This window comes from Manis javanica, chromosome 8 (assembly GCF_040802235.1).
Source record: "Manis javanica isolate MJ-LG chromosome 8, MJ_LKY, whole genome shotgun sequence".
NCBI lineage: Eukaryota > Metazoa > Chordata > Mammalia > Pholidota > Manidae > Manis > Manis javanica.
This window is the reverse complement of record NC_133163.1, coordinates 114545806-114571549: the sequence shown is the minus strand read 5'-3', so window position 1 is coordinate 114571549 and position 25744 is coordinate 114545806. Positions and strand designations below refer to the sequence as shown.

At 49.4% G+C, this 25744-nt stretch overlaps 1 protein-coding gene across 4 annotated transcripts; it reads right to left on the bottom strand.

Annotated features, from left to right (window-relative positions):
* Positions 1–1589: 1589 nt before the first annotated feature.
* On the bottom strand, positions 1590–24745 carry SLC24A1 (solute carrier family 24 member 1). 4 transcript variants are annotated; one of them, XM_037010020.2, is made up of 9 exons: positions 22754–24745; positions 17335–17388; positions 15991–16099; positions 10658–10744; positions 9529–9620; positions 6208–6675; positions 5426–5515; positions 4387–4553; positions 1590–3417 (listed from the first exon to the last, which is right to left on the bottom strand). In XM_037010020.2, exons 1-9 carry the CDS (start codon positions 24641–24643, stop codon positions 3168–3170), a joined length of 3207 nt encoding a protein of 1068 aa, XP_036865915.2. In that variant the 5' UTR covers positions 24644–24745; the 3' UTR covers positions 1590–3167. The 4 variants fall into 4 exon arrangements, with proteins under 4 accessions (XP_036865915.2, XP_036865918.2, XP_036865916.2 ...); XM_037010023.2 differs by lacking the exon at positions 5426–5515; XM_037010021.2 differs by lacking the exon at positions 17335–17388.
* Positions 24746–25744: the final 999 nt, after the last annotated feature.

Sequence of the window (25744 nt, the reverse complement as noted above, 5' to 3'; positions counted from 1 at the left end):
TTGCTGTTCATTTGGATGACTCCCTCCTTTTGTATTTCAAGATTTTCTTTTCAGACATGATACTGTGATAACACTACGGGAGCAACTGATGGGGTTTTCTGTAAATGAAATTCTCCATGTTTTGCCTTCTCATCAGAGTGAAGGGCCGGAAGACCAGGTGTGTGCCTGTGGTTGTGTAGGCAGACCTGGGGCAGGGTGTCCTGACCAGCGCTAGTGACTCCCCAGGAATAGAAAGTCCTTACCATGAGCCCTCTCGTTGTACCTTTCAGAGTGACCAGTCCCAAAACACATTGCAACCTGCACCTACAAGTGGACCCTCCTACAAACGGGGTCAGAAATAAGGGTATTCTTTGGCACATAAGACCAACCAGTTTTTTCAGATGTATCTGCCAAGGGGTGCCCTAAGTCTTAAATTCCAATTCCTGTCTCCTTTGGCACTCAATTTTTAAATAAATGATAATTATGATATAGACAGTGTCATAAAATAGGCCAAGCCTATAATTGGATAAAAATATTTTCACACCTTTTGATGAGAGTACAGTATAGTGTTCAAAATGTATAGTAACCATTTAAAACATAACAATTCTCAAAAATTTGGGATGAACCCTTTTTTTCTGGTATTATATAGAATCTTAGCCCATTGAATTACGAACAGTTTGACATCTTTAGGTGTTTGGCCTAAACCTAATACCAAGGCCATCAAGGAAATGCAACCTCAAGAGGGATGAAGGAGACGTCACCTATGCAGCCAGTCTTCCCATTCACATACTCAGCTGGGACAGCTCAGGCTTTCCAGGTTAAATGAATGACCTAGAATGTGTCCCATGGAACTGTGCAGATGATTTTGCCTATCAAACGAGAGGGCCATCTCACCGTTATCTTGACATTTTAAGATGTTTTACCTCCTAAAACAAAATAATTTTAATTACTGTAAATTTATAAGTGTACCAAAAAAATTTTAATTTCCAGGCATAATAAATTGATCTTTTAGAAGTTACATAAGCTTTCCATCTCCCTGAAATCTCCTCTTCTCCCCCCACCTGCCACCAGTGAATTCCTACTCACCCGTCAATACCCAGCTTTCATTTTATGTACTTGAACCTTTTTGTCACAGTGTGAAGTGATAACAACTTCCTTTCTAGGCAAAGAGAAATGCCAGAAATTCTGATTGGGAAAGGCATGTTAGATCCTTAGAGTTGATTTTAATCACGAAATGGCTGTCCAGTGCTTTAGCACTGTAGAATGTTTCATTATCCATCAGTCCTCACTCAGTCATTCTGGGGAAGAGCCTCGAATCCTGGGCAACATCCCCAAGGCTCCCTAGGATTGGCTGCAGACACATGCTGGCAATCAGAGTTTGGGCACTGGGATTTCCCTTCCTTCCTGGGCATTGTTCTTTCCTCCTATTCTTAGGCCTGGGCATATGGAGACCAGGCGGTACAGCAGCCTCATGACTGAGGAAAACTAATACAAGAATATGGAATTTGAACATGATTCCATATTCTTCATCAGGTTCTCTTGAGCTGACCAAGTAACCAAAAGATACAGAGGAACCCATCCATGTTTGTAAAGTAAAATACCACTGGGACTCCAGTTTATTAAAATTTAATAAAAGTCATTTCCAAGAATGAGAATCCTGGGGTAGTGAGGCCATTAATTAGCAAGCCTATCTCAGGAGATGGATTATGGACTGAAGTACTTTGAACATAGCCCTTCAACACCAGAATGGTTTTTTTTTTGTTCACATCACATCTGTCCTGCTATCTTCTAGTCTTCAATGAATCAATCCTCTCTCATGTTTGTAATTAAAACAATATTTACCATCATAATCCACAGTCACTTGAGCTGTTTTGCTCTGAAACCAGGGACATAGAACTGTTTCACTTCATGTGTCCCTTAGCTTGATGCTAGTAAAAGCAGCAAGCAGTGGTATTTTAATAGATCAGCATTGCAAATTCCACACAAAATGTTTCAATAACCACACAGTCTTTAAAAACACAAGTGTCCTTTACACTAGCTACCTTGGAAGTCATAATATTCTTTTTTCAATACGTCATAACTGTCTTAAGCATTTTTGGAAAATATCCTTTGTTATTGCCTTAAGATCCACTTGTAAATCACATTAAAAAATCAGTCTGCTTGCTTTATAATCCAATCTAAGTTGACATGCAAACATAGCGTTCCACCACTGGATCTCTTACTTTATAAACCAGACTTGCCCTGCTGACTTTAGACTCAAAACTTCCTTCCGCTCGCCCTCACTAGTAGCAGCTGTCTCTGCTGAGTGAGAATATGCTGGAGGGGCAGGGCCAGGGCAGCTTCATTAGAATATCTAATTCCTCAAGGTGACCACTTAATGGAGACAACCCTAACTTGGATTTTCTGATAAATACATACTTTTAAATCTTGTTAGAACTATTGTTAGCCCTTAGAGTGGTTTGCCTTCCCTAACATCCATGCCTTCCAATTCAAAAGCAAATTACAAATTTTAATATCTTGGGCAACTTATTTTAATTTCACCTTTCAGAAATGCAATAATAAGAGCTAATGTAGTCCTTTTAAGCTATGTATCATTGGTACACATTTTACTGGACTACGATGTGCAATGATAATTGATCCCTGTTATACTTCTTTTCCCTATTGCCTTAGCTTCTTAAACTCACCAATAACTGGACCTATAATGACTGTAAATCTGATAGAACCTCATGTTTTGAACAGAAAAAGAGTAGACAGCAAATTGCAATGTGTGCCTGGGACAGAGGCCAGGAGGGGGAGTGATCGGCCACATCTGTCTTTTTTGGATCAGCAGCCCTTTAGGAATGATGAAGAAACCGGGAGCATGGGAGCTTGTCTTATTGCTCCTGTTTGTCCCAACACTTACCCCCAAGTATCTCTCATTTAGAAAACCCTCTGACTCCAGGGATCCTGCTGCTGGCCTCCATGGTCAGGGGTAGGAACTCCACCCCTCCAGAGGTGAGATTCTTCATTCACAGGGAGCTGCAGGTGCTCCCAAGGAGAACATTCAGTCCCAGAACATTCGCATCAAGGCAGTTGGCCACCCAGTTCACTCCCCTGGACCATGTTCATTCATTCACGTAACAAGAAGTACATTCGCTTTTGGCATGGTTTTCTGACCCACATCCATTGTGCGTAACAGTGACTCTGACTCAGACAGATACAGGACAGGATATGATTCGACCTTCTAACATCACACTGATTATCAGGAATACAAAGTAAAGGAGGAACATTGCGAAGCCAAGGATCTTGTTCATTTTCCATTTGCAGGATGCAATTGAAGAAATCACAAACAGGAGCATGAGAAAAAGCAAGACAATTGCACAAAACAAGCCATTGCTACTGACGGGGACTGGCTGTAATCCATTGATGAGAGAGAAAAGCAGCCAGGGGACAGGTAGTCTGCAAGAATGAAGAAACAGTGTGAACATTCTTAGTGTTTGTAATAATCCAATACATGCAAACAGTATTTTACAATTTACAAAACACTTTTCCACCAAAAAAAAAAAAAAAGCCTATGAAATAGTGCTGAAAGTATCAGCCTCATTTCATGCATAAGAAAACTAAATTTCAGGGAAACTAAATTATGTGCCCAAGGACTCACTGCTAGTAACTGGAAGAGGCTAGATTAAAACTGGTTTTCTGGATCTGAGGGGTTTTTTTCTTCACACTTCATGACTTCTGCATCACTAACCCAGATCAGTTGATGTGTGACTCTTTAATCTCTACATTTTTATGATGAGTCCTAGCTCAGGAAAACATTTCTTTAAATTCTCTAGTGATTACGGCTCTCCTGCCCCATCCTCCATACACACGCATACACAAATTGAAATTAAAGAAACCAATAGACACCACCCAAATCCAGGACATGATTGAGGAAGTGAAAATAGTCCAGGTGCTCTGCTCCGACCGAACTGGGCAGAAGGGTTAGAGAACCAGGACAGGAGCAGACAGCACTTGCTTGTTTACACAAAACGCTTGTAGAGCCTGCAAGCTGGCGGAAGCCCAAATGCAAAGGGCCGGAATTTCAGGAAGTGAGCCTGAGTCACGGCTTCTTCCAACCCTACCTCCACCGCACTGCAGGCCAGTAAGCAGGGTGTTTGACTGTATTTGGTAATGGAATTTAATGGACTTAAGTTTTCAATTCATCTGTAAATTCCAGTTCAGGTGCATTGCAAGCAGCGGTTTAGTTCTCATCCCATCTGGCTATGATGAATGAAGAAGATACTTTGTTGCCTTATAGAAACAAATAATAGAAATGCCCCTTTATCCCATGTATAAATAATGAAGCAGAAAACCAGCCAAGAACCCACACAGTGGTTTCCAGTCATAGTTAATGTGCCTTGGTAAGTAAGTAACTTTGCCACTCACCCCACGGTGATATCAAATATGTTGCTGCCCACAGAGCTTGACACAGCCATGTCTCCCAGGCCTTTCCGGGCAACTATCACACTGGTGATGAGGTCAGGAATTGACGTGCCTGCCGCTAGGATTGTCAAACCCATGATCTCTTCAGAAATGCCTATTGTTTCACCGACCTGGTAAACAGGAACAGTAATGAGAACTGTGGCACCAAGGGGAAAGTTTGAGGCTCTTCAAAACACCAACCACATACTACTCTGTCCAAACCCCCGACCCTTCCCTGAGCTCAGCACACTCCCTGGGCCTGAGCGAGGGAGGCTGACTGTGGAACTGACGGCTCGGCAGATGGGCCTCAGAGAGAGAGAGGACAGGGCCCCTGCTGAAGGCTTCAGAGATTGATGCTTTTCTAATTTGGACTTTGTCTGTGATACCACCTCCCAACTGCACCACCCCTATGCTCTCAAGAGAACCGCTCCCCCCAAGATCTGTGGGGTCACAGTTCCATTTCCAGAACCATGGCCACTGCTATGTGTCAGGAACCAAGAGGCTGGAGACAGAAGTACGAGAGCACCCCGACACTGCTCTCAGCCTCGTGAAGGAGAGTTTGTGAACAGCGGTCACGGTTCTGTGCTAAGTGCAGTATTCCACATGGGACAGAAAAGCCGTGGCAGTCAGAGGAAGACCATGAAATGCTAGAGAGGAGGCAGAAACACCTGGCTCATGCGTGTGTACGATTCCACCGGGTGGGGAGGAGCGCGGGCTGCACGGCAGGGGAAGCAGGGAATAAAGAGGTGGTCAGCGGGGTCAGACTGTGAAGGGCCTTCTGTGTCATGCTACAGTGGGAAGACTTTCTAAGGCAGAAGAGCCACACTTGAAAAGCGCCACTTTCACTAGAATAAAAAGTCAGCTTTTAAGCCTTTTCAATGTAGAAACAATAAATCCACTCGATCCTTACCATTCCCTAGGTACTGGAAATTCGCCCTGAAGGAAAAAAGTGTCCTTAGAAGCTGCTGATGGGGGATTCAGTTTCTGCTGTTCACCCACTCACCTGGTGAGCCCACCATACCATGAGGTATGAGAACATGGCTATCCACGTGATGGATCCCAGAAAGGTGATAGCAAAAAACTTCCTAGACTCCTGTTGAAAAGTTTGAAAAGGGAGAGAAATAATTTGCAGAGGCTGAAAGTCTTTGGCTCTTCTGAGGGAGCCCCAGAATCAGTGACAAGATGTGCTGGAATTGTGATGGGGAGGATCTGGAGACATTTGAGCTAAGATCTCTGTCTCCAGGGAGGCCCCTTAGGTGGCTGCGAAAGGATGGGGTGGGTGCCCATAGGCGAGTCCAGCCAGTAGGGGGTTGGGCAGTCACCAAACTGAAGGGAGCTATTGGCTCACCCTAGACCCAGACGATCTCGTATTGGTTTGACTTCGGCGACCTCCCTGGGCCCTCCCCCACCGAAACCCAGATCAGAGATGGACTGCCTTTGGGTAGGATATGCTAGACCTTTCCCTACAAATAGGAATGCTGGGTGGAAATCTCAACTTTCACCCTACGTTTTCAGAATATCCCTGTGAAATATGGAGAGGGTGTAGCACTAGTCCCTTACTAAGATCAAGAAGCTGAGGTAGGAGACATGTGGGGGCTGTTCACCTTGCTCGTAGAGGTAGAAGTAAGCATGTAATAGGGCCTCCCAAGCTATGAGCATGGCCCCCTCGGTGCACAGTCTCCATAGCTGCAAATTTCACCCCAGATAGTCTGTGGTCGAGCCCTGCCAGGCTGGTTGGCCCTCTCCTGGCCTCCCTGGGTGTAGGCGCCTGGGGGGCAAACTCACCAGCCTCCGGACGTCGGGTACCGTTAGCCACAGCGGGAGCACAATGGGCAGGAGGAAGAGGTAAACGGCCTGCTTCTGCCTGGTGTCAGGCCACGCCAGGGACAGAGGCGCCTCGGTTGCCGCCGCCGCCTCCTCCTCCTCCTCCTCCTCCTCCTCCTCCTCCTCCTCCTCGTCCTCCTCATCTTCACTGTCACCTCCATCATCTCCCTGTTCGCCATCTGTCCACTCCTCATCACGTTCAGCATTGAATTCCTGCTCTTCGGTTTCTCCTTCATCACCTTTCTCTTTCCCGTCCTCTCTCGCTTGGCGTCCACCTTCCGCTGCACCATCTCCTTGTCCTGCTCCAGTTTCACCTTCACCTCCCAGCTGGGCCTCACCTCCGCTTCGCTGTCTGTTCTCACCTTCACCAGAAGCGTCCGCCTCTTCACCTCTCACCTCACCTGCACTCTCAGCTCCAGCCACGTCCTCCTGCGGCCCAAAACCACAGATTAAGGTGCAATAACTACTAATTAATAGTAGCAGATATAATGCTAATGAGGATAGGATGCTGATAAGAATGATATTGTGTAACTACTGCTTGTTTTCCTTCCCAGTGTCTCCCCATTCTGTGTTGTTCTCTCAGAATGAACCTGAAAACTTGGGTAGGAGGAGAAAACTAATGCAATCATTCAGCAGAATCCCCTTTACAGCTCCTGCCCAGTGATTGTCCTGTGTTTATTTGATCAAATCCAGGGATGGAGAACTCACCACCTAAAGCAGCTTTTGTCATCTTGACAACTGATTGGTTTGGAGCCCATGTTTGTACCAAGATTCTACCTCCTGTACACAGGTTGACTCTTGGGGTCACACAGAACAAAGCTAGTCACTATTCCACGAGACAGCTCTCCTCCCTGGGTTAAAGATTCCCAGGTCCTGCCATCACTACATGCTATGGACTAGAGCCTCCTTCCCATCTTGGTGAACTCATTCTAATGAACTCATGTCTCATGAGGAAGCTTCCAGAACTGAACAGAGAACACTGTATAGAGTGGAATAGGATTATCACGTCCGTTATCTTAGATACTATGCTTCCATTAATGTGGCATATCTTTCGGTGATCACGTCACATTGCGAGTCTTCTACAACTCCCAAACTGTTATATTGCATTATATATCATGATGATAATTAATACCTACTTATTGAGGGTTTTGGGATGTCAACCACCAAGCTAAGTGGTTTAAATAATAACAGCACTTACTATGTTTCATGAGTCAATTAATTTATGATATAGATAGTATTAAACCCATCCCAGACAGATGGAGAAACGAGGGTTAATAATTTGCCCATGGTCCACGAGTTTGTAAGTGACGAAGGTGGGATTTAAATATGGATAGTCCCACTCTCAGCCTCTTAACCATTACGCTACCTTGCTTTGCAAATACCAGGGCTAAAGGAGATCTTTGGTTCCCAAACCTAGTAGCCTGGTGAGCTTACTATAAATACAAATTCCCAGAATAAATAAATAAATTTAATTTAATAAAAAATACAAATTTCCTGGCTCCATCTGGACCAAATGAATTAGAACTTCTGAGCTGAAAGCCAGGAATCTATCTTAACAGGCTTTCAAGCGATCCTAACAAATTTATCTGCAGACCAGCATTTGGGACCCTTGAACTGACTCCCTCTGCCCTAAAAGTCAGTTATCTGAGGGTCTTCACATTAGGCACTCAACTAACCTATCACAATCTGCTGATCCAGTCCCTTGAGAAATGACCCGGGCTATGTGCTCAAGTAGTACGTCATCTGTAACAAATTCTGTGACACAGCCAACCCCCAAGGGATGCTCAGCGATTCTCAACTCTGCTGCCTATTAAAATCACCCAGAGGCTTTAAAAACATTCCCACCCAAGGATCCACCCCATAGATTCTGACTTAATTGCTTGAAGGTGGGGCCTGGGCATTTTTTTTAAAGCTTCTCTAAAATATTTTAATGTACAACCAGGGTTGAGAACCCCTGATGAAGTAGTGAAATACTAATGTCCATGAAGCCTGTGCTTTGAATTGAGAATGAAGAGTGAGAAGATTTTAGTCTGAAGTAATTCCTGCCCTCCCTTCCCCATCCCTATCAGGAGAGAAGGCTTCCTGGAGGAGATGACAAGTCATTTGAATCAGTAGGTATGGGAGTGTCTGCCCAGCCTGAGAACTTTCTCTCCTAACAGCCCTGTGACCTGGTTTGAACAGACCCTCTCTCTTCTGAGCCTGGGAGCCAGTCCTTGTTGATCTCCCTGTGGGTGGGAGGACTGGAGCAGTGACTTAGGGCTGTGTGTGCTAACGAGGAAGCAAACGGAGCCGGGTTGCCAGGAGAGGCTGGGTGGTGGAGCCTGCACACAGAGAAGGGGGTGTGAGGGGCAGCAGGACGTGGAGTGAGAAGCCACCAAGGGCACAGATGCTTCTCAGGCCTCGGTCCTGTCTGTGTGAGACAAGCTTCACTTCCTGCTCTGGGATTCCAGGAGACGCCTCTGTGTCCTCCTAACCCCATTGCTATAATGGGTCAACTCAGGGCACTCATGATCCCATCAAGATGTCTCAGACACTAAACCCAAAGTTGTCGGCTTAAGGATGAGATACGATTCCGGGTGTCAAACAGAAAAAACGAATGGGTGGAGCTTGCAAACTGAATGCTTATCTGCTGTCAGTCACTCAACCCTTATTGAGCAGAGCTGTGAGCCAGGCATCGCATTTCTCTCTGGGGGGACAGAGATGACTCAGACTTGGATCCTGCCTTCGGGAACCTCACCACCTAGCAGGGAAACCAGGAGAGATTCGTAAATAGAGTACAAGAAAGACAGGGATGAGAGCCCTGAGAGAGGCACAAAGCACCATGAATTCAGACTGGGGATCAGTTGAGGCATTTACACTGGCCTGAAGGGGTGGGTGAGATTGGGATAGAGGAAGGTGGAGGGGAGAAGGCATTCTAGGGGGAGGAAACCAGGGGGGCTGAGGCCTGCAGGTAGAAATGCACGGAGACAAGAAGTCCAGCTTGGCTGGAGCACGGTGAAAGAAGAGGCCGTGGGGCTGTGAAGATTGCTCATGTTCTGACGGCACCAGTTCTTACAGGGACAGGTGGCAACACCGTCTCATACATATTTTCTCACCTTAAGGTGTTATGGTGAACTAACTGGCCCCATGAGGTGTTTGATCTTCAGAGAAATGGCCATTCCTCAACCCAGAGGAATGAACATTAAATGGCATTTCAGACCTTCAGGAAGAAAGGATTTGGGGTCAGCAAGCCCTTCCCTGGGCCTCTCAGATTCCTTCACTTGGGAAGAAGCTTGGGCCTACCTGACAGCCAGGATCCTCCTCCTCATCTCTCGTGACAGCTGGAGCAGGGGCTGGTGTGACTGTGACCGCAGGAAGCTTGGCTGGCTCCTCCTCTTTAAAGGACAAACATGGGACAGGTCAGAAGAGTGTGCCAGATTTTGAAGGCAGCCGGCAGAGACTGGTGTGCATGGTTGCAGGGCTGCTGGACTTGTCCACCTCAGGGTCTCAGAAGGCTTGGGTGGAGACTATCTCATTGATAGGGTAAGTAAAATGATGTGATGTAAATCATTATTGCCCTGTCCACAGAGAGAGCTACAGATGGGAGCGCAGCTGGGAGTGGCCTCCTTGCCCCCCGAATCCCCGTCCTGGCCAGTGTGAGGAATGATACTGTGAACAGCTTGGGCAACCGGAGCAGCAGCGACAGGCGAGGCCCCAGCCCTCAGTCTGGCCCTTCCCCCTACCTGCTGCATGCAGAGGACCCTGACGATTTCAAAAGCAGCTTCCAGGAAGCCTTGGGATAGGATTAGAGGAACAGGAGACATGGAAAGTGGGGAGCGTTGAGTTTAGGGACAGGCTTTCTCACTTCTTGGCTGGGAGGGCTTTGGGCAAGTGACTTGACCTCTCTGAGCCTCAGCTTCCCTGTCTGTGCACATTGCCAGGTGCAGTCAGGCAGGCCTGGGGGGCTGTGCGAGACCCACAGGGCAGGAGCTTCTCACCACCCAAGCCCAACTGCCACACAGATGCTGAACTCCGATGTCACCAGACCCCTCCCTGGTGGCCTTCCCTCACTGGGATTGCTGGTCTCAGACCAGTCCCTAGCAGCACTGTCCTTGTGTAGAAGTGACAGGAAGAAGAAATAGAGACCAATAGAGTCTCATCTGGGATGAGATCTAGCCAAGAAACAGGAGCTCAGCAGCGCCCTGGCCCGCCCTGGCCTTCCCCATCTGAAGCTCGCGGGAGCGCCAGCGGCTGAGTCAGAAAGGGAGCAGCACTGGCAGGGGGAGGCCAGAGGACGGCTGTGGGCAGGGCAGCCCCGATCGGCAGGCCGGAGACTGGCTCGGAGAGGCCAAGAGGCACACCCCAGGGCCCGGCCGCCAGGAGCGGGGAGGGGAGGCGCAGGAGGAAACCTACTGGGCTGGCGTCCTCTCACCTTCTGGTGTGCCCTCTGCTGTGGCCTGAGGCTTGGCTTTGGCCTCCTGATCCAAGCCATCCTCCTCCTTGTCCTTGGAGGGCCGGGCTGTGAATGAGAACAGAAGCACCTCTTATCTGCGGCCGTGGCATCCCTGGCATGCCCCTCAGTCAGGCTGGTCCGCTGGGCAACCAGAGCTGCCATTGCGGGCGGGCAGAGGCTGGCCTGGGAGTTGCAGTGCCTAGATTCTGGTCCTACTGGCCTGCTCACGGTGCCGATTCCCCAACTTTTGCCTTGAATTCCCCGCACTGTCACTCACTCAGCTGTGACGGAGCAAGCCACTCCCCCTTTCTAGTCCTATTTCCTTTCTGGTAAAATGACATTGTTTGGACTGAGGAGCAACACATGGGATGTTTTTTTTCCTTTTTGAGCTCAGGAGATGGCTTTTTTTTTTTTTTTTTGAGAGGGCATCTCTCATATTTATTGATCAAATGGTTGTTAACAACAATAAAATTCAGTATAGGGGGGTCAATGCTCAATGTACAATCATTAATCCATCTCAAGCCTAATTCTCGTCAGTCTCCAATCTTCTGAAGCATAACGAACAAGTTCTTACATGGTGAACGAATTCTTACAGAGTGAATAAATTCTTACATGGTGAACAGTACAAGGGCATTCATCACAGAAACTTTCGGTTTTGATCATGCAATATGACCTATAAACCATCAGGTCAAATATGAATATTCATTTGATTTTTGTACTTGATTTATATGTTGATCCCACATTTCTCCTATTATTATTATTATTTTTATTTTTAATAAAATGCTGAAGTGGTAGGTAGATGCAAGATAAAGGTAGAAAACATAGTTTAGTGCTGTAAGAAGGCAAATGTAGATGATCAGATGATCAGGTGTGTGCCTATGGACTAAGTATTAATCCAGGCTAGACAAGGGCAGCAAGACATCCACGGATGCAGAAGATTTCTCTCAAAGCAGGGGGGGTGAGGTTCTGAGCCTCACCTCTGTTGATCCCCAAATTCTCACCTGATGGCCCCCCTGCGACTGTGCCTGTCTTAGGTTGTTCCTCCCTTGAGGAATCTTACCCGTCTCTGGCTAACCAGTCATCTTCCGGGGCCATACAGGGAAATGTAAAGTTGGTAAGTGAGAGAGAAGCCATATTGTTTGCAAAGGTTAGCTTTTTACTTCTTTGCAGATTTATGCCCTGTGGCTTCTATGCCCAGCACTTGTCTCGAGGTATCTTTACCACCTGGAGGAATTATGATACTCGGTAAATTCGATATGAGGCACGAATTCTATTTAAGGTTTGTAATTAGGAAGGAAGAAGAAAAGCTATAGATGTAGCATATGAAGGAAACTTGGGAGGATTGATTATTTCTTTGACATATCTTCTTGTATAGTACCTTAAGTATGTATAGGTTTTAAACTACTAACTAATTTGCACACACATATTAACATAATAGGAATATGGTGACATAAACAAAGCAAATCTATAATTACCAGCCATCTCCAGTGAAGCCAAGAAAACCATTTAGGCACCCTAGGCATTTGTGAAAATTTATCTATGATATGATGGATATTTTCCAACTGTACTTGAACCATCAGACAAATTAAAGCAGCCCATTTCTGGGATCTGTTCACATCCCATATGTTCTTTTAACCATAGATAGTCTATAGTCATGAGATTTTGGGGTGCTACAACTTGCACCCCTCCCAACTCCTGGTTGAGTTCCAACAGTACAGATCCAGTCAAATTCGTTGAGGAGATGGCTTTTTTGAGCAATGAACTGAGGAGGCTTCTGATCTGAGGTTGGTGGATTACCAGGATTGATCAGTGATGTCTGCAGTCGGCAAGGAGTGGCCAAATAATAACATTTGTTACGTTGTTAAAAAGGGAGACATTTTTGCTGTCCTTGGACTAGATTATCTTTAAAGTCCTTTGCAGCTCACTTGCTAGGAAGCTACCAGAATCCAGGGCCACTGTAGCTCTAGCTCCAGGGGCACTACTGGTAGCCATGTTCATGAGCCTTTCCTCTCCGATGGGAAAGGAGAAACGCTGACCGCCAAGCTCCCTGCTGCACCGTTTTTGACCCCAGATACTTGGAGCACAAGCGGGGCCTCCTTCCAGAGCCCTGTGCGTGTACCGTGCTCGGGTGAGGCCCACAGAGCATCGTGTACAGAATGGTGCTGTCCTGATTTCCAGGAATGGTAAATGGGGAGGACAATGCTCTTTCGATGTGATAATGTTCCAGGCCCCAGGCGGAGTGCTTTACATGAGTCCTTTCAGGGTGGGAGGCACAGAGACTGTGGTGCAGAGGCTCAGGAGGGTCCTCACAGCCGGGCAGCCTGGGAGGGCGAGGGCAGTGGCACAAGTTATAGAGCAAAGTGCTGCCACAGGTCTATTCTGGAGTCCAGGCTGGCCTCTCTAAAAAGGCAATACCACGACACACGACTCCTGTGGGGGTCCATGAAACAAAATAAATAAAAATGTTTTAATTGCTACAATTCAATATTACGTTAGCTTGGATTCTGGTGTGAGAGAGCCCGGGTTTGAATCCTAGTCCCTCCACTTGCTAACCAGGGACCTAGATGGGTGATTCCTTAACCTCTCTGTACCTCAGGTTCTTCATCCGTAATGTCTTACAGAGTTGTTGAAGGAATAAATGAATTTATACAATGAATCGTCCTTAAAATGGTGCCTGGCACCTAGAAAACACTGCATGTTAGTTCTGACATCAGTGGTGACTGGACAACAGGAGTTGAGGGCAGCTGTCCCAGGAAGCAGCCCCACAGCGATGAGGCCCCGTGTTCTGGAAGGCTCGAGCTGGGAGGGAGCCTGAAGATGCTCCAGTCCATAAACAGAGAAGGTGCAATCTGGGAAGCTGGCTGGCTTGGACTCTGCCTGGGTCCAGGATGGGCAGGAAATATAGACAAGTCTGGAATTTCCTCCATTCAACCTGTCTTCTAAACTCTCAGCTGCAGCTGCCTCTGGGAGGGGGCTCCATTCTGCAGAGCCACCACTCTGGCGTGTGTGGCCCCCCAAAGAGCCCCGGCGGGGGCCTGCCAGCAGGTCCTCGTCAGACCTGCGATGTCAGGAGGCAGGCCCTCCATGCCTCCATCCAGACAACTCCAGTGCCCTTCTGGTCCTGACCACGCACTGCAGTCTTCTGTGAGCAACGCAAAGCTGTTATCAAAGGGACGCTGCCCTGGTCCCGGTCCTGGCGCTGAGAGTATCTGCTGACTGCCTGGAGGAGCTGGCAAGAAAAACGAGTTCCCCTTGTTCCTTCTCATCTCTCGTCACACACCCCAACCTCTCATTCCCCCAGCCAACGAAGAAGGCAGGTGAGCCGCAGGGCCTCTTTCTGTTTGTCCCCATCTGTTCTTCTGTCTCAGCATCTCTCTCTCTCTCTCCCCCAAACCCACACGCATCCAGCTGAAGTCACCAGAAGAGGAACAGGGTCCTGGAGAGGAAAAGCCCTTCCCAGGGCAGATGGGAGCTCAGACCACACCTCAGCTCTGTGGAAAGAGCTGGAATGCCTGGGAAGGGTGAAGCGTCTCGACAGCCATTGGGAAACAGCACATAGAAACACAAACGTGTCTCTGGAAAGTCTTGGGAACAAAGGCCACTGTCACAGCCCTGGGCAGTCCCAGCCCTGCCTGCGCGGAGCCTCAGGGTGTAGAATCACGGCCGGCCTCTCTGAGCACACTGCCTCCCAGAGCCTAGCCACAGCCCTTCACCACGGCCCTTTCCATGCCAGCCCCACGATGTACCAGGCCTGCTGGTCTCCCCGGGATGACTGCCTCTGGCTCCGCCAGCACTCGTTTCCCCACGGGGCCTCTCAGCCCTCAGCGCAGCCGGATCATCTCCTCTTAGTATCAATCTCCCCTGACCTCAGCCTGGCCGGGCCATCACATAATCCTGTTAGGACAAATAGGTCAGCGGGTGGCTGTTGGTGAGGGAAGTGACCCAGGGCAGGGGCCCCGTGTCCCATTCAGGAGGTCTCTACATTCAGGACTTTGCTAGAGTTTGTGATTCCATGGGGAGTGGCCAAGCATAACCCAGAGATACAGCCCCCTTCACTCCGTCACCCGGACCAGGTGTGCCCTCAGCAGGGTCACCCACAGGCTGCCAGGTGCTACAGGCTCTGCTCTCAAAACCCCAGGGGTACTGGTTTTCTGAAGCTGACACGTGGGTGCGGCCTCTTGGTGTCAAGGCTCACCTTGATGATGTTTTAAGGAAGGTCTGACCACCTTGTCTTTGACTCTGCTTTTCACAGTATAATATGCTTTTTTTAAACACCCAACAACCAATATTGTGTCTGAAGAAGGCGCTTCAGAGCCTGAGGAAATTCGGAGCCCCTAAAACTTGTCCTTGAACCATAAGGCCAGGCAGGGTGCTCCCCGGGGCTCATGCATCAGCCTCTGGCGTCTACTCAGCTCAGTTCTCAGTTTCCTTCCCAGCTACACTCAGACCCTGGGGCCAACCTTCCCTTCATGGGCTTCCTGCCTGGGCTCCCAGTTCTGCGCCAGAGCCCCAGAGAAGGAGGAGCCCAAAGAGGGCAGGAGTGCCCCTGAGTGTGCCCTCCAGGGGCCTGGGAAGCATGCTGGGGGCAGGTGCCTTGGGAGGGACTAGTAGGCAGGACTTAGTAAGGTGGCTGGTGAGCATCTCAGTTGCCCCCATCATTTTTGTTAAGTTGGACATCAGCCCCTGTTGTACTTTGTAACCTCACCACCCCCAGAAGTGGTCCTGGCAGCTCACAGAGTGTCCTTTGAGATTCCTGGTCGGGGGAGGGAATAGCAGGTCTCTAAGACTTCAGAGCTGAAAACAGAGCAGAGGGAGGTGCCACTGAGGGCTTCTGGGCTGTGGGGCCTACAGGAGGTGCCCCCTAGAAGCTACCCTGGCCATCAGCCTGGGCCAAGCTGCATGGCCAGAGACTCTATGGTTCACTGGAGCCGGCTGGTGGGTGGTGGGCGTTGCCGGGAAGTCACAGGGGCATACTCTATGCCCCCACATAGACCATCGCAGGGCACGTGGCATTCGTGGCCTCACTAACTGCAGGTGAACCCCTTCATTTGACATTTAGAAGGGATACAGAGGCAGGACATAGCGGGATGTGCATGCCTAAGGACCTTAGCTCCTGGGGCCCCTCCTGATGAGCCCCGGCTGCCTCTTTATCCCGGCTGCCACACTGTGGCTCCTCACCACCCACTCTCCTTGGTGGACTCTCCGCACTTCCACCTTCTGACTCTCCATTTTGCAGTACCCACTTCTTGTTGAGTGGCAGGAGGGAAGGAGTGGACAGGGAAGCCACGCAGGTCTGGGGAGGCCTTGCTTACCTTCCCCCAGCAGGTCCAGGCTGTGCAACATGAGCTGGTAGATGGTGCTGCGGATGGTGCTGTTGTACAGAGAGGCGGAGCTGCTCCCTCGGGTCAGCGCTGCCGGGAGCTGGGCAGGGGAGAGCCACACAGGCCTGGGTGGGCCCCTGTCATGCCAGGGAGGAGCCACCCGAGGGCCTCGGGAGCCCTGCCTCCCTCCCACAGGGATGAGGGCCGAAGCACAGCAGCCTTACCCCAGCCTCCCCACTTCCTTCACTTCAGCCAGGATTGCTGATGGGCTCTCTCAGCCTCCCCTCACTCTTCCATGCCTGGCTAACTCCTCATACTGAATAAATCCCCCAGGATCTCAATGGGGAGCAATGTGTCCTAAAGATGCCACATTACTGAGGGTTTGTCCAGCCCTGCAAGTAGCCCCCGACAGAAACACACTCAACCTGCCCACCACACAGACAGGCCCCTGAGCATGGGTACGTGCTGTGCCACTGCTAGCTCCTACAGAAAAGGAAATGAAACCTCAGCGGGGCTCGGTGGCTTATCCCAGGGTGTGTGGGGAGTAAATGAAAGAATTAAGACTAGCACCCAGGTCTTCTGATTCCCAGGCCAGTTCTTTTTTTTTTCTGTCCACGTACTCAAGAGACCTTCACAGGCACGCACACACTCATCTTTATGCACAGATACATAGATGGGACACACACTCACTCACAGTGGCACATATATGATTCACAAGGGAACATGCAAAGAGACAAAGGCTGGCTCAGTCCCTCCCTCCCTCCCTGTCCCGCACCCCCATCCGTCTGGGTCTGAACTCTTCTGCCATCTAGCGGCTGTGGTAACAGTTCTTCCCAGCACGCCTGGGGATTTTCTCTGGATGAGAGAGGTTTCATTCCGGCCCCAGCCTCTCCCCTCTCATAAGCCAAAGGCAGTTAAGAGAGCATTTCGGGAGCCTCAGACTCCCCGCCCCCTCCCATGTTGCTCTTAGTCTGGGGCATCCCGAAGCCACAGGTAATTAGGCTTTTAGATCGGTCACAGCGTGTTGGGGCTTGAGTTCCTCTAGTCCAGTCATTTTGCAGATGCAGAATCTGAGGCCTACGCTCGTGGCAGAGTGGCCAGTGACATCCTGGCCCTCGCACCCAAGCTAGCCCCTCTTCCAAACCACCTGGAGGTGAGAGTCCCTCAGGCAAAGCAGCCAGCTCCTTCCCCGGCTTACCCGGGCAGCGCTCCCAGGAGCGTCCCCAGTTGAGCCCAGCCCAGGATCCCCAGCCTCGGGGCCGCAGTGCCCAGGTTTGCGGCTGTTCTCTGAGCCCCTGCAGCGTGCCCACCGGGCAGACTCCACGTGGCACCCACCTTTAGCTTCTTGTTTTCCTGCAGCTCATCCACCACAACGGCCCCGTTGCCTGGCTGCGAACAGGGACAGGAGTCACAAGGTGCTTGTCGGAGAGAACCTTGCTTTTCTCCTACTTGTCTCTTTCTCTGGGGAGCCTTCAAATTGGAATACAGGAGCAACCCAGTGGCAACCCGGCCTCAGAGAATGTTTTAACATGTGCAAGCCTGCAGCCTGGCCTTCCACAGGCTGCCTTCAGCCTGCAATCCGTTTTCACAGTCAAATGTGTCCACTCACTATGGTCCAGTAACTCCAGCTGTCATTCAGTCCCTCAAACGCGCCATCCTCTTTACCCACCTGGAGACCTTCACCACAAGGGCCCTCCTGCCCTGTTTGGAATGCTCTTTCCCCCACCCTCCATATTTCAGATTCCCACTTACATGTCGCCTTCCTTTGGGAAGCTAAGGTGCCTATCTAAGTCTTCTGTATGCTCCTGTTCTTTCCCTTTAGAGCACTTCCCCCTATTTATCTGTATGTTATTTATATGTGAACAAACATACAAAGAAATTTAATGCCGCATTAGCACCTTGAAGGCAGACTGCCTATTTCATTCACTCTGTGTGTTCAATAGGAAAACACTGCCTGGCACTTAGCAAAGGTTCAGTAACTATTTGTTAAATGAGTGAATGAATGAACTGTCGTCTAAATAAACCCTATCCATTCTCACTCCTGGCCCCTTATTCATGCCTTTTCCCTCTGCTTAAAATGCCTTGTCCATTCTTCTGTGTCTACCGATTTTTCAGAAAACTCAGGGGAATTCTTATATAAAGCTTCCCTCCTGGCCCCTTTCACCCCTGCCCTCCCTCCCGCTCATTGCTATACCTCTCTCTTCAAAGGCTCTGTACCAACACTGAGCACATTTTGGGATAGCAAAATCTGGCTCTGTAATCCAGTAAGTGCTAGTGGTCTGGAGGACCTTAAGGCAGGCATCTGAGAGTTGGGACAGCCCTAGAAAATCCAAGATGAAGAAGCATTAAGCCCAGAGTAGTTACTTTCTGGACTACTTCGCATTTACTGCCTTATAATACCATTTGAACTTTTAAAAAAATCATTGTTTAATTTTTCACATGCATGAGTTGTCTACCCAGCTAGATTCCATATTTTTCTGCTCTTACGATGTAGTCACCTCTGTTCCTCTAACCGGTGGCATAGTGTCTTGTACACAGTAGGTGCTCATAATGGTGAGCTGAATAGGCAAGTGCCTTTGCTTATTTAAGTGCCCTCTAGTGCCATCTTCAGGCAGCAGGATCACTAATAGTTGCCCAAAGTAATAGTCTTTCCTTCCATTGCTGGTCTCCACAGTCCAAACTAGAGATGGACTTGCTAAACTCCCTTCTCCATTCAGCTCAGAGAATACTGCCTGACCCAGGGCTTACCCACGCATCCATCCACCCAATTTGTCACAGCACTGTGCTATGCTATAGGGATACAAAGATGTTTAGGACATGGATTCTATGTCCAGAAACAGACTTAGGGCAAAGATAACACAACACATGACAAAACAGAATGTCATTCAAGAAATGAACGGCTTAGATAAAGGTGCTGTGCTGGAATGGACAAGGAAGGCTTTGTGGAGGAGGTAGAATTTGGGTAAGCTTTGAAGAATGGGGGAAGTTTGGATGCTTGGATACACATTGCTGAATGAATCAATGCACTAAAGCACAAAGGAACGAAATGGAGCAGAAATCACCAACCTGAATGTGAAAGGGGCACTGCAAGTTTTCTCAGCAAGTCCCCCGACTGTTTCATGACACCCCATAGCTTCCTGGGATACTGGAGGCTACAGTGGTGCAGCCATCCCACTATTATCCTGTCCAACCTTCACCCAGTGAGTTCTTAGAGGCCAAAGACATAGGGGCTTGAATCCTCTTTGGAATGGCTAGCTCTGTCCACAGAGGGTCAGGAAAGACTGACTTTTGCCCTGTGACGCACAGGCCTCATGGTTCTTCTGCCATTCAGATTTATTCAAGCCAAAATACGTCTCTATGAGTTCTCAACTACAAGCACACAGGCATCCATGGACACCATAAGCTCCTGGGCCAAGCATGATCAGATGTCTGAGCTTTTTCTGTTTCTCATGCATTCATTTTGGCATCTTCTAGCATCCACCATCAGGTCAACACTGAAAGCTTAAGAACATTTTATGAGGAAAAGAAGTCCTCAAATTGAGAATTCTACTCTTACCATCTTTTTCCTGACCACTGGTGGGGAGCTATCATCTAAGGAGGTAAAGGAGGGAACTCCTCAGCACAGGCTAGAATGGGCTCTGGGGGTGTACAGCGGACTCCCTGCAGCCTAGCCTGGGTGGGGCCACCGAGGCAGGAGGGGCCCTGGTGGCTGCTTCCGGTCCACAGCCCTCCTGTCTCCACAGCAGGCAACTGGCTACAGAGGCCACTGATGAGAGCCTTTGGAATAAAACTCAACCCTAAGAAGAAAGGGGAGGCCAGGCCCCTCAGGAGGCTCCAGGTTTATCTGTTTGGAGGTCCTGCAGGTTGGCTTAATAAAAATTCCTGCCAGGAGAAAAACAGCCCCCAGTGTATTTAGGAAAGAGTGGCAGACTTTTCTCAAGAGTTTTACCCTCTGAAGCATTCCGAGGGCAGGTTGTGGTGGTGGGGTTCCCAAAGGGGCCCAGAAAAGGCTCGTTCCCCTGCTTGCATCCCTTGGGCGGTCTTGCCAGTTGGCGTCTCATGCAGATGGTGGTGCTTGCTGGCTGAGCTTGAAGGTGCTTCAAATACAGATAAACACGACTTTTCAGCCAAGCTGGTACCTCAGCTTTGCTGTTTGTTGGCTTTCTGTGACTAGGTGTGTGGTCAAGGCAGGTCAGATATTTATTAGTTTTGGCCAGAACAAATACGTGAGAGCTTCAAAATCAGGTATTAAGTTTCAGAGTCAGCTAATTTAGACTATGTTGATAACTACACAAAGATTTACCCTTTCCTTACTGGGGTCATAAAAGGCATCCTCACGCCAATCCATATCAGTATGACAATGTCTGAAATATTTTTCACTGTGATGTTTTTTTTCAGCTAGTGTCAAAAGACTCTAAAATAGTTACTGTGTGTCTATCTGATGCTACAACATTTATTATGAATACTGATTAGCATCATTAGAATTAAGGATACCCCCCACACACACCCACAAAAAACCTTTATCCTGGTTCTAGATTCTCAGAGCAGCATAGAAAGTAAAGTAAAAGGTCCTCCAGCTCAGAAACTCCACAGATACCACTTGGGCGAATATTCAGTGAGAAAATGCATCCTTCTGTGCTGAACTTGTATCTCCAAGTTGTTCAGGTGGGAGAACACCTGTGAGAATGTTGCTTTTAGTAAAATACCACATGGCATTCCCATTCGTTTATTTATTTTCTGGGGCTGCTTTCATTCTACAATAACAAAGTTGAATAGTTGTGACAGAGACTGTACGGCCTTCAGAGCTTAAATATTTACTCTCTGTCCCTTTATAGTAGATGTCTGCCAACCTTGATATTAGTTCACTTTACAGAAGAACAATCTAAGGCCTAGTTGAAAAGCAAAGTGACTCTAGCATTTTGTATAATGATCCCTTTATTACTGTAACTCTTGTCTATGCCAGTCCTTTCTACTGGAAGGGACACAATCTTTTTATTTCCCAAACTACTTTTCATTCACGTGCTTGATGATACCAGTTTGTTGAATTGCACTGACTTGTCTAGGGGAACTGGGACAGTTAGCAGCGGAGATTGGGTTCAAACCCGAAATACAGCTTCATGAACCAGTGGTGAGGGCCACCAACTAGCCGTGTGACTGCCTGAGTTACTTGGCCTCCCTGAGCCTCAGTTGCCTCATCTGCAAAATGGGGATAACCATCTATCCTCGTCTGGGAATTTGTTGAAATAATGTATGTGTGGAATAGGCCCTCCGTAAGTATGCAGCAGTAGTCTGCTGGGAAATAGCCCTGAGTGCAGAGGAGGATCCTGGGTCTCCATTCCAGTTCTGACACCTGCTGGCTCTCTGACCCTGAGCAGGACTTCTCTCCTTCAGGGTCATCTGCAAACGAGGCAATTAATGCTCAATGAACTAGACCGGACAAATAACCACCATCAAAGCCTGCCAGAACTGAACTCACTTAGACAAGGAATATTAGAGCTAGACAGGACATCACAGTGACAAGTTGGACCCTGTCATTTCTCCCAGAGTGGGGAAGGGACCAATCCAAGGTCACACAGTTGAAGGCAGAATCAGATTAGAACCCAGGTTTCCAGACTCAGTTCCATGATCTGGCCAGAACACATCATCTCAAAAACCCTCACGGAAGTACATGTCACCCCTTTTGCATCACACAGCTACCAGACATGTCTCTGAGTTTGGTCTCCGTCCTGCCCCAGTCATCAAAACTGCTTTGGATAATAGCTAAGTCCTTCAACTCTTTGCACACAAAATTCTGCTCATACCGGTGGCTTCTCCGAGACCTGTAAATAGGCAGGCTGTGAGCCGACCTTTGCCCAAACTCACTCTTTAGGACCAGGAAAGAAATGGGGTCTGTATTCCCTGGGGTACCCTCACTTCAGAGTCTTAAGGAACAAGAAACTTAAAGATGAATTTTCAGAGATCACTTCCCCAGTTTGATCTCCTCTTCCAAGTGATTGGATCAGGCAATGAATTCAGCAGGAAGGTCCCTCACAGGGGCAGAGAAATTCTTGGAAAGGAACTTTGGGCCAGAAGAAAGCCTTAAAGTTAGAGCTCCTGTATCTGGTCTCTACTAGGCACAGAGAAAGGGCTATGCACCCAGGGCTGGCTTGTCAGTGGGTGAGTGGAGCTCCCATCTTCTCCAATATTTCAAAACAAAGACAAAAACAAAAACCTCCCCCTTGTCAGACCCCATAAAGCCACCACTGCCTCCAAATCCAGAATGTGAACAAATAAGATTAAATGAAAGTGAGGGTGCTAGGTAAGCCCAAAACAGCATGCACATGGAAGAGATGATCATTTTTCCCTGCCTGGGAACTCCTGGGACAGTCTCCAAAGCCCAGCTCTAATGTCATGTTCAAGGACCCAGTCAGACCAACCAGGATTCAAATGCTGCTCCCACCGCCTATTTGCTGTATGACCTTGAACTGTGGTTTAACTTCATTAGGCCTCAGTGTCTTCCCCTGCCAATGGAGATCATAACAATAGCCATTTTATAGGGTGATCAGGAGTTGAGCCAAGGCCACCCTTGCAAAGGTCCCGGCATAGATAGAGCCAGGCAGGGAACAGGACTCCCTAAGTGTTGCATGAATAACAAGGGAACCAGAGCACCCATCTCTTGCGGTCTGACCCAGCACTTTCCACTCTTTGGTCCCTGGCTTCCCCCATGTCTTTTGCCCCAAAGTAGCTAGAGAGAACGGAGCCAGCTTGTCCTTACCCTGCTGAGGTTCCCGAGGGCCATGATCTTGGTGGCTGGCCTCCTGCTGAGTTGCTCCTTCACCCAGAGCTCGAGCTGCTTGTTCTGCTTCATGGTGACCACGTAGAGGGCATAGGCCAGGAGCAGCATCAGGCTCTCCCACCAGGCCACAAGGCTGTCCACGAAGAAAAGGATGAGCATCATCAGGTCCACAATGTAAAAGGAGACATCGCGGAACAAGGGCCACCAGGTGAGGTTGAGGATCTCCCGGGAGAAGAGGGCACAGGTGCCGATGACAAAGAGGATGTTGAACACAGCAGAGCCCACGATGGTACCAATGCCCACGTTACTGTGGGAGATGAAGACACCAATGAGGGAGGTGAAGAGCTCAGGGGCAGAGCCTCCGGCAGCCATGAACGTGGCACCGGCCACGTCATCGGAGATCTGCAGCTTGTCTGTGATGACACTCAGGGCTGGGACAAAGTACTCGTCACACACAATGGCCAAGGCCACAAACACGTACATCATGCCAAAGATGTGTAGGACCACCCAGCCCTGCTGCCGCTTCTCCACGCTGAACAGGTCTGGGGGGTACTGTGCCTTTGGGTGAAGGTCTGGCAGGCCAGGCGGCAGCGCCGAGGGATGGGGACTGGGCGTCTCTGGGGTCACGGCCGTTGTCAGGCTGGGGGAGGGGACAGTGGGAGAGGGGACTGGCTCCACAACCACACGGTGATGGACCTGGGTGCTAGGACTTGTGCTGACCCTGAGGGGTGCTAAGGTGCTGGGAGCTGTGGAAGGTTTCTTCGCCAGCCCCCAAAAGGTCGCTGAGGATATTCCGGTGGTAGGTACACTGGTTCTGGATGAGGGATTCCCGATACTCCAGGCAGCAGCAGAGGCTTTAGTTTCTGCCAGGCCACTGCCTGTCATGGTGCTTATCGTCACTTGCCCCTCGGAGCTGGCTGCAGGGTGCCGCAGGGCCGTCCCCACGGGAGCTGCCAGGTCGTTCTTTCCCACCAGCCCCCCAGGGTTGGTTGACCTGCTGTTGTCCACTCTTCTGGGGGTAGTCAGGCTATCCTTTTCCACCAGACTCCTGGGAGAAGTCAAGATGTTTGTTGCTACGTCATTTATCAGGGAAGCTGAGATGCTACCGATTATTCCCTGCAGAGTCGTCGGGGTGGTTTTTTCTGCAGTCCTCCCGGAAGGGCTCGTCTCCAGCATGGTTGCCACACTTACACTGTCTCTCCCGGTTGTTCCGGGGGTGAGCCCGCGGCTCCTTGTCACTGTCATGGGCGCGGAGGCGGCATAACTGCCTGCTGTCCCACCAAGCGGGGATGGCGTGCCCCTCGTCGCCTTTGCCCCGGCAGGAGTAGGGCGGTAGCTGCCCATTTCTCCCCTGGGTGCTGCTGGGGTATGATTCTCCACCGTTGGCCTGCTTGAAGTCTGGGTAGAGGGATTCAGTCCTCCCCGCGGTGTGGTTGTGGGGCGTTCCTCCGCTCTTTGCGTGGGGGCTGCTGCTGGGCTGTAGCTAATCCTGGGTACTGTTGGGGGGATGGCGGCTGTTCTTCCGGGTGTCCTGGCGGCGTTCTGCATTGTTATGCCAGGTGTTGCTTCGTCCCTGCTCGCTGTGGCTTGGGGCGCCAGCGTCCCACCCTCCATTGCAGAGATGGCTCTCGGAGGGTCGCTGCTAACCCCCATTACCTTGTTGTTGGGGAGGTCCCGGCTGGCTAGCTTTACAGGGTGGTGGGAAGAGACTACCGCCCACAGTGAGGGGAGGCCCCAGGGGCTCCTCAGCCGCTGGTAGGTGGACCCGACAATCAACATTCCCAGTAGGAAGAGGAGGCGACCCCAGTGACGCCGCTTTGGCCGGAGTAACCTCCTCCCCTGCCTGCTCACCCTGATCAATTTGCCCATGATGGCCAGTTATGCCTGGTTACAGAAGGCCTCTCATTCCGTCCGTGGAAAGATGGGGACTGTTCTGGATTCAGGTTGGTGATCAGTAAAGATTTCTCCATGAAGCCCCACCAGGAGGTATCCACAAACCTAGAGAAAAAAAAGAGGTATTTGTCCCTAAGAGGAGAGCTGGGATCCACCAAACTGTCACCTGGAAGAGTGACAATTTACTCAGGGGTCTTTTGTTTCTACTGAAACAAAACTACCCCTGCCCCAGGGGAAATGCCTGCTCTTGGGGAAAGTATGTAGAGGTCCTCTAGGCTGTGTAGTTGTGTCAGCAGCCCATGCCCCTGAGCTGGGTCCGCCCAGCCCCCCTTGGGATCCCTGCGAGGGCTCTGCCAGCACCCCTCAGGCCCAACCTGAGTATCTGGGATCTCAGTCACACAGCTGGTGCCCCAGGCCACAGATCTCACCTCATCAAAAGCAGGAGGGAGGTGAGGAGACATGATCTTAAGCTTTAGACAAAAAGAGGCAGCCATGGAAGGCAGTGCTGGAGACGTCAAGGCTCCATTTGTTTGTTTGTGGACTGACTTAAAATGATTCCACCATATCATCCTAATAGAACAAAGCTTAAAAGCTAATCATGGAACTTTCCAGACAGTGTGTATAGTGTGGAGGAATATAGGGAATGGAGTCAAAGGCCTGGCTTTCTAGCTCTGCCGCTTACCAACTGTGTCACCCTGGGTAGGCTGAGCCTCGTTGCCTCATCTGTGAAATGGGTATTGTAACATCTAGGTTGATTATGCAAAGACCATCTCTGGAAAGAGTATCTGGAGAAGGGAAATGAGGGTCAGGAGTCAGAGGGAGACTTATTTTTCATTATATCCTAATGTTTAGTTTAACTACTTAACCTTTTTATCATGTGCATGTTATAAGATTTTAAATTCAAACTTAATGTAGAAGAAATGACAATAGTAATAACAATACCTGTGTCACAGGAATTTGGGGAGGTAAAAGCCCCTAAGGTCTGTGAAAAGCATTGTACAGAATCAACAATGCTACATAACGTTACATAAGGACATAGGAGGAAAGAACACGAAAGGCCCTCAAAGAATCCTTCAT

Bases quoted from the DNA above. Each gene is read 5' to 3' on its own strand.
- SLC24A1 (XM_037010020.2), bottom strand. From the start codon at position 24,643: ATGGGCAAATTGATCAGGGTGAGCAGGCAGGGGAGGAGGTTACTCCGG. The intron at 17,389-22,753 runs GTAAGGACAAGC...CCCTGTTCGCAG, and splicing joins CCCTCGGGAACCTCAGCAGG to CCAGGCAACGGGGCCGTTGT. The intron at 4,554-5,425 runs GTGAGTGGGTGA...CCTGTTTACCAG, and splicing joins TGGTATGGTGGGCTCACCAG to GTCGGTGAAACAATAGGCAT.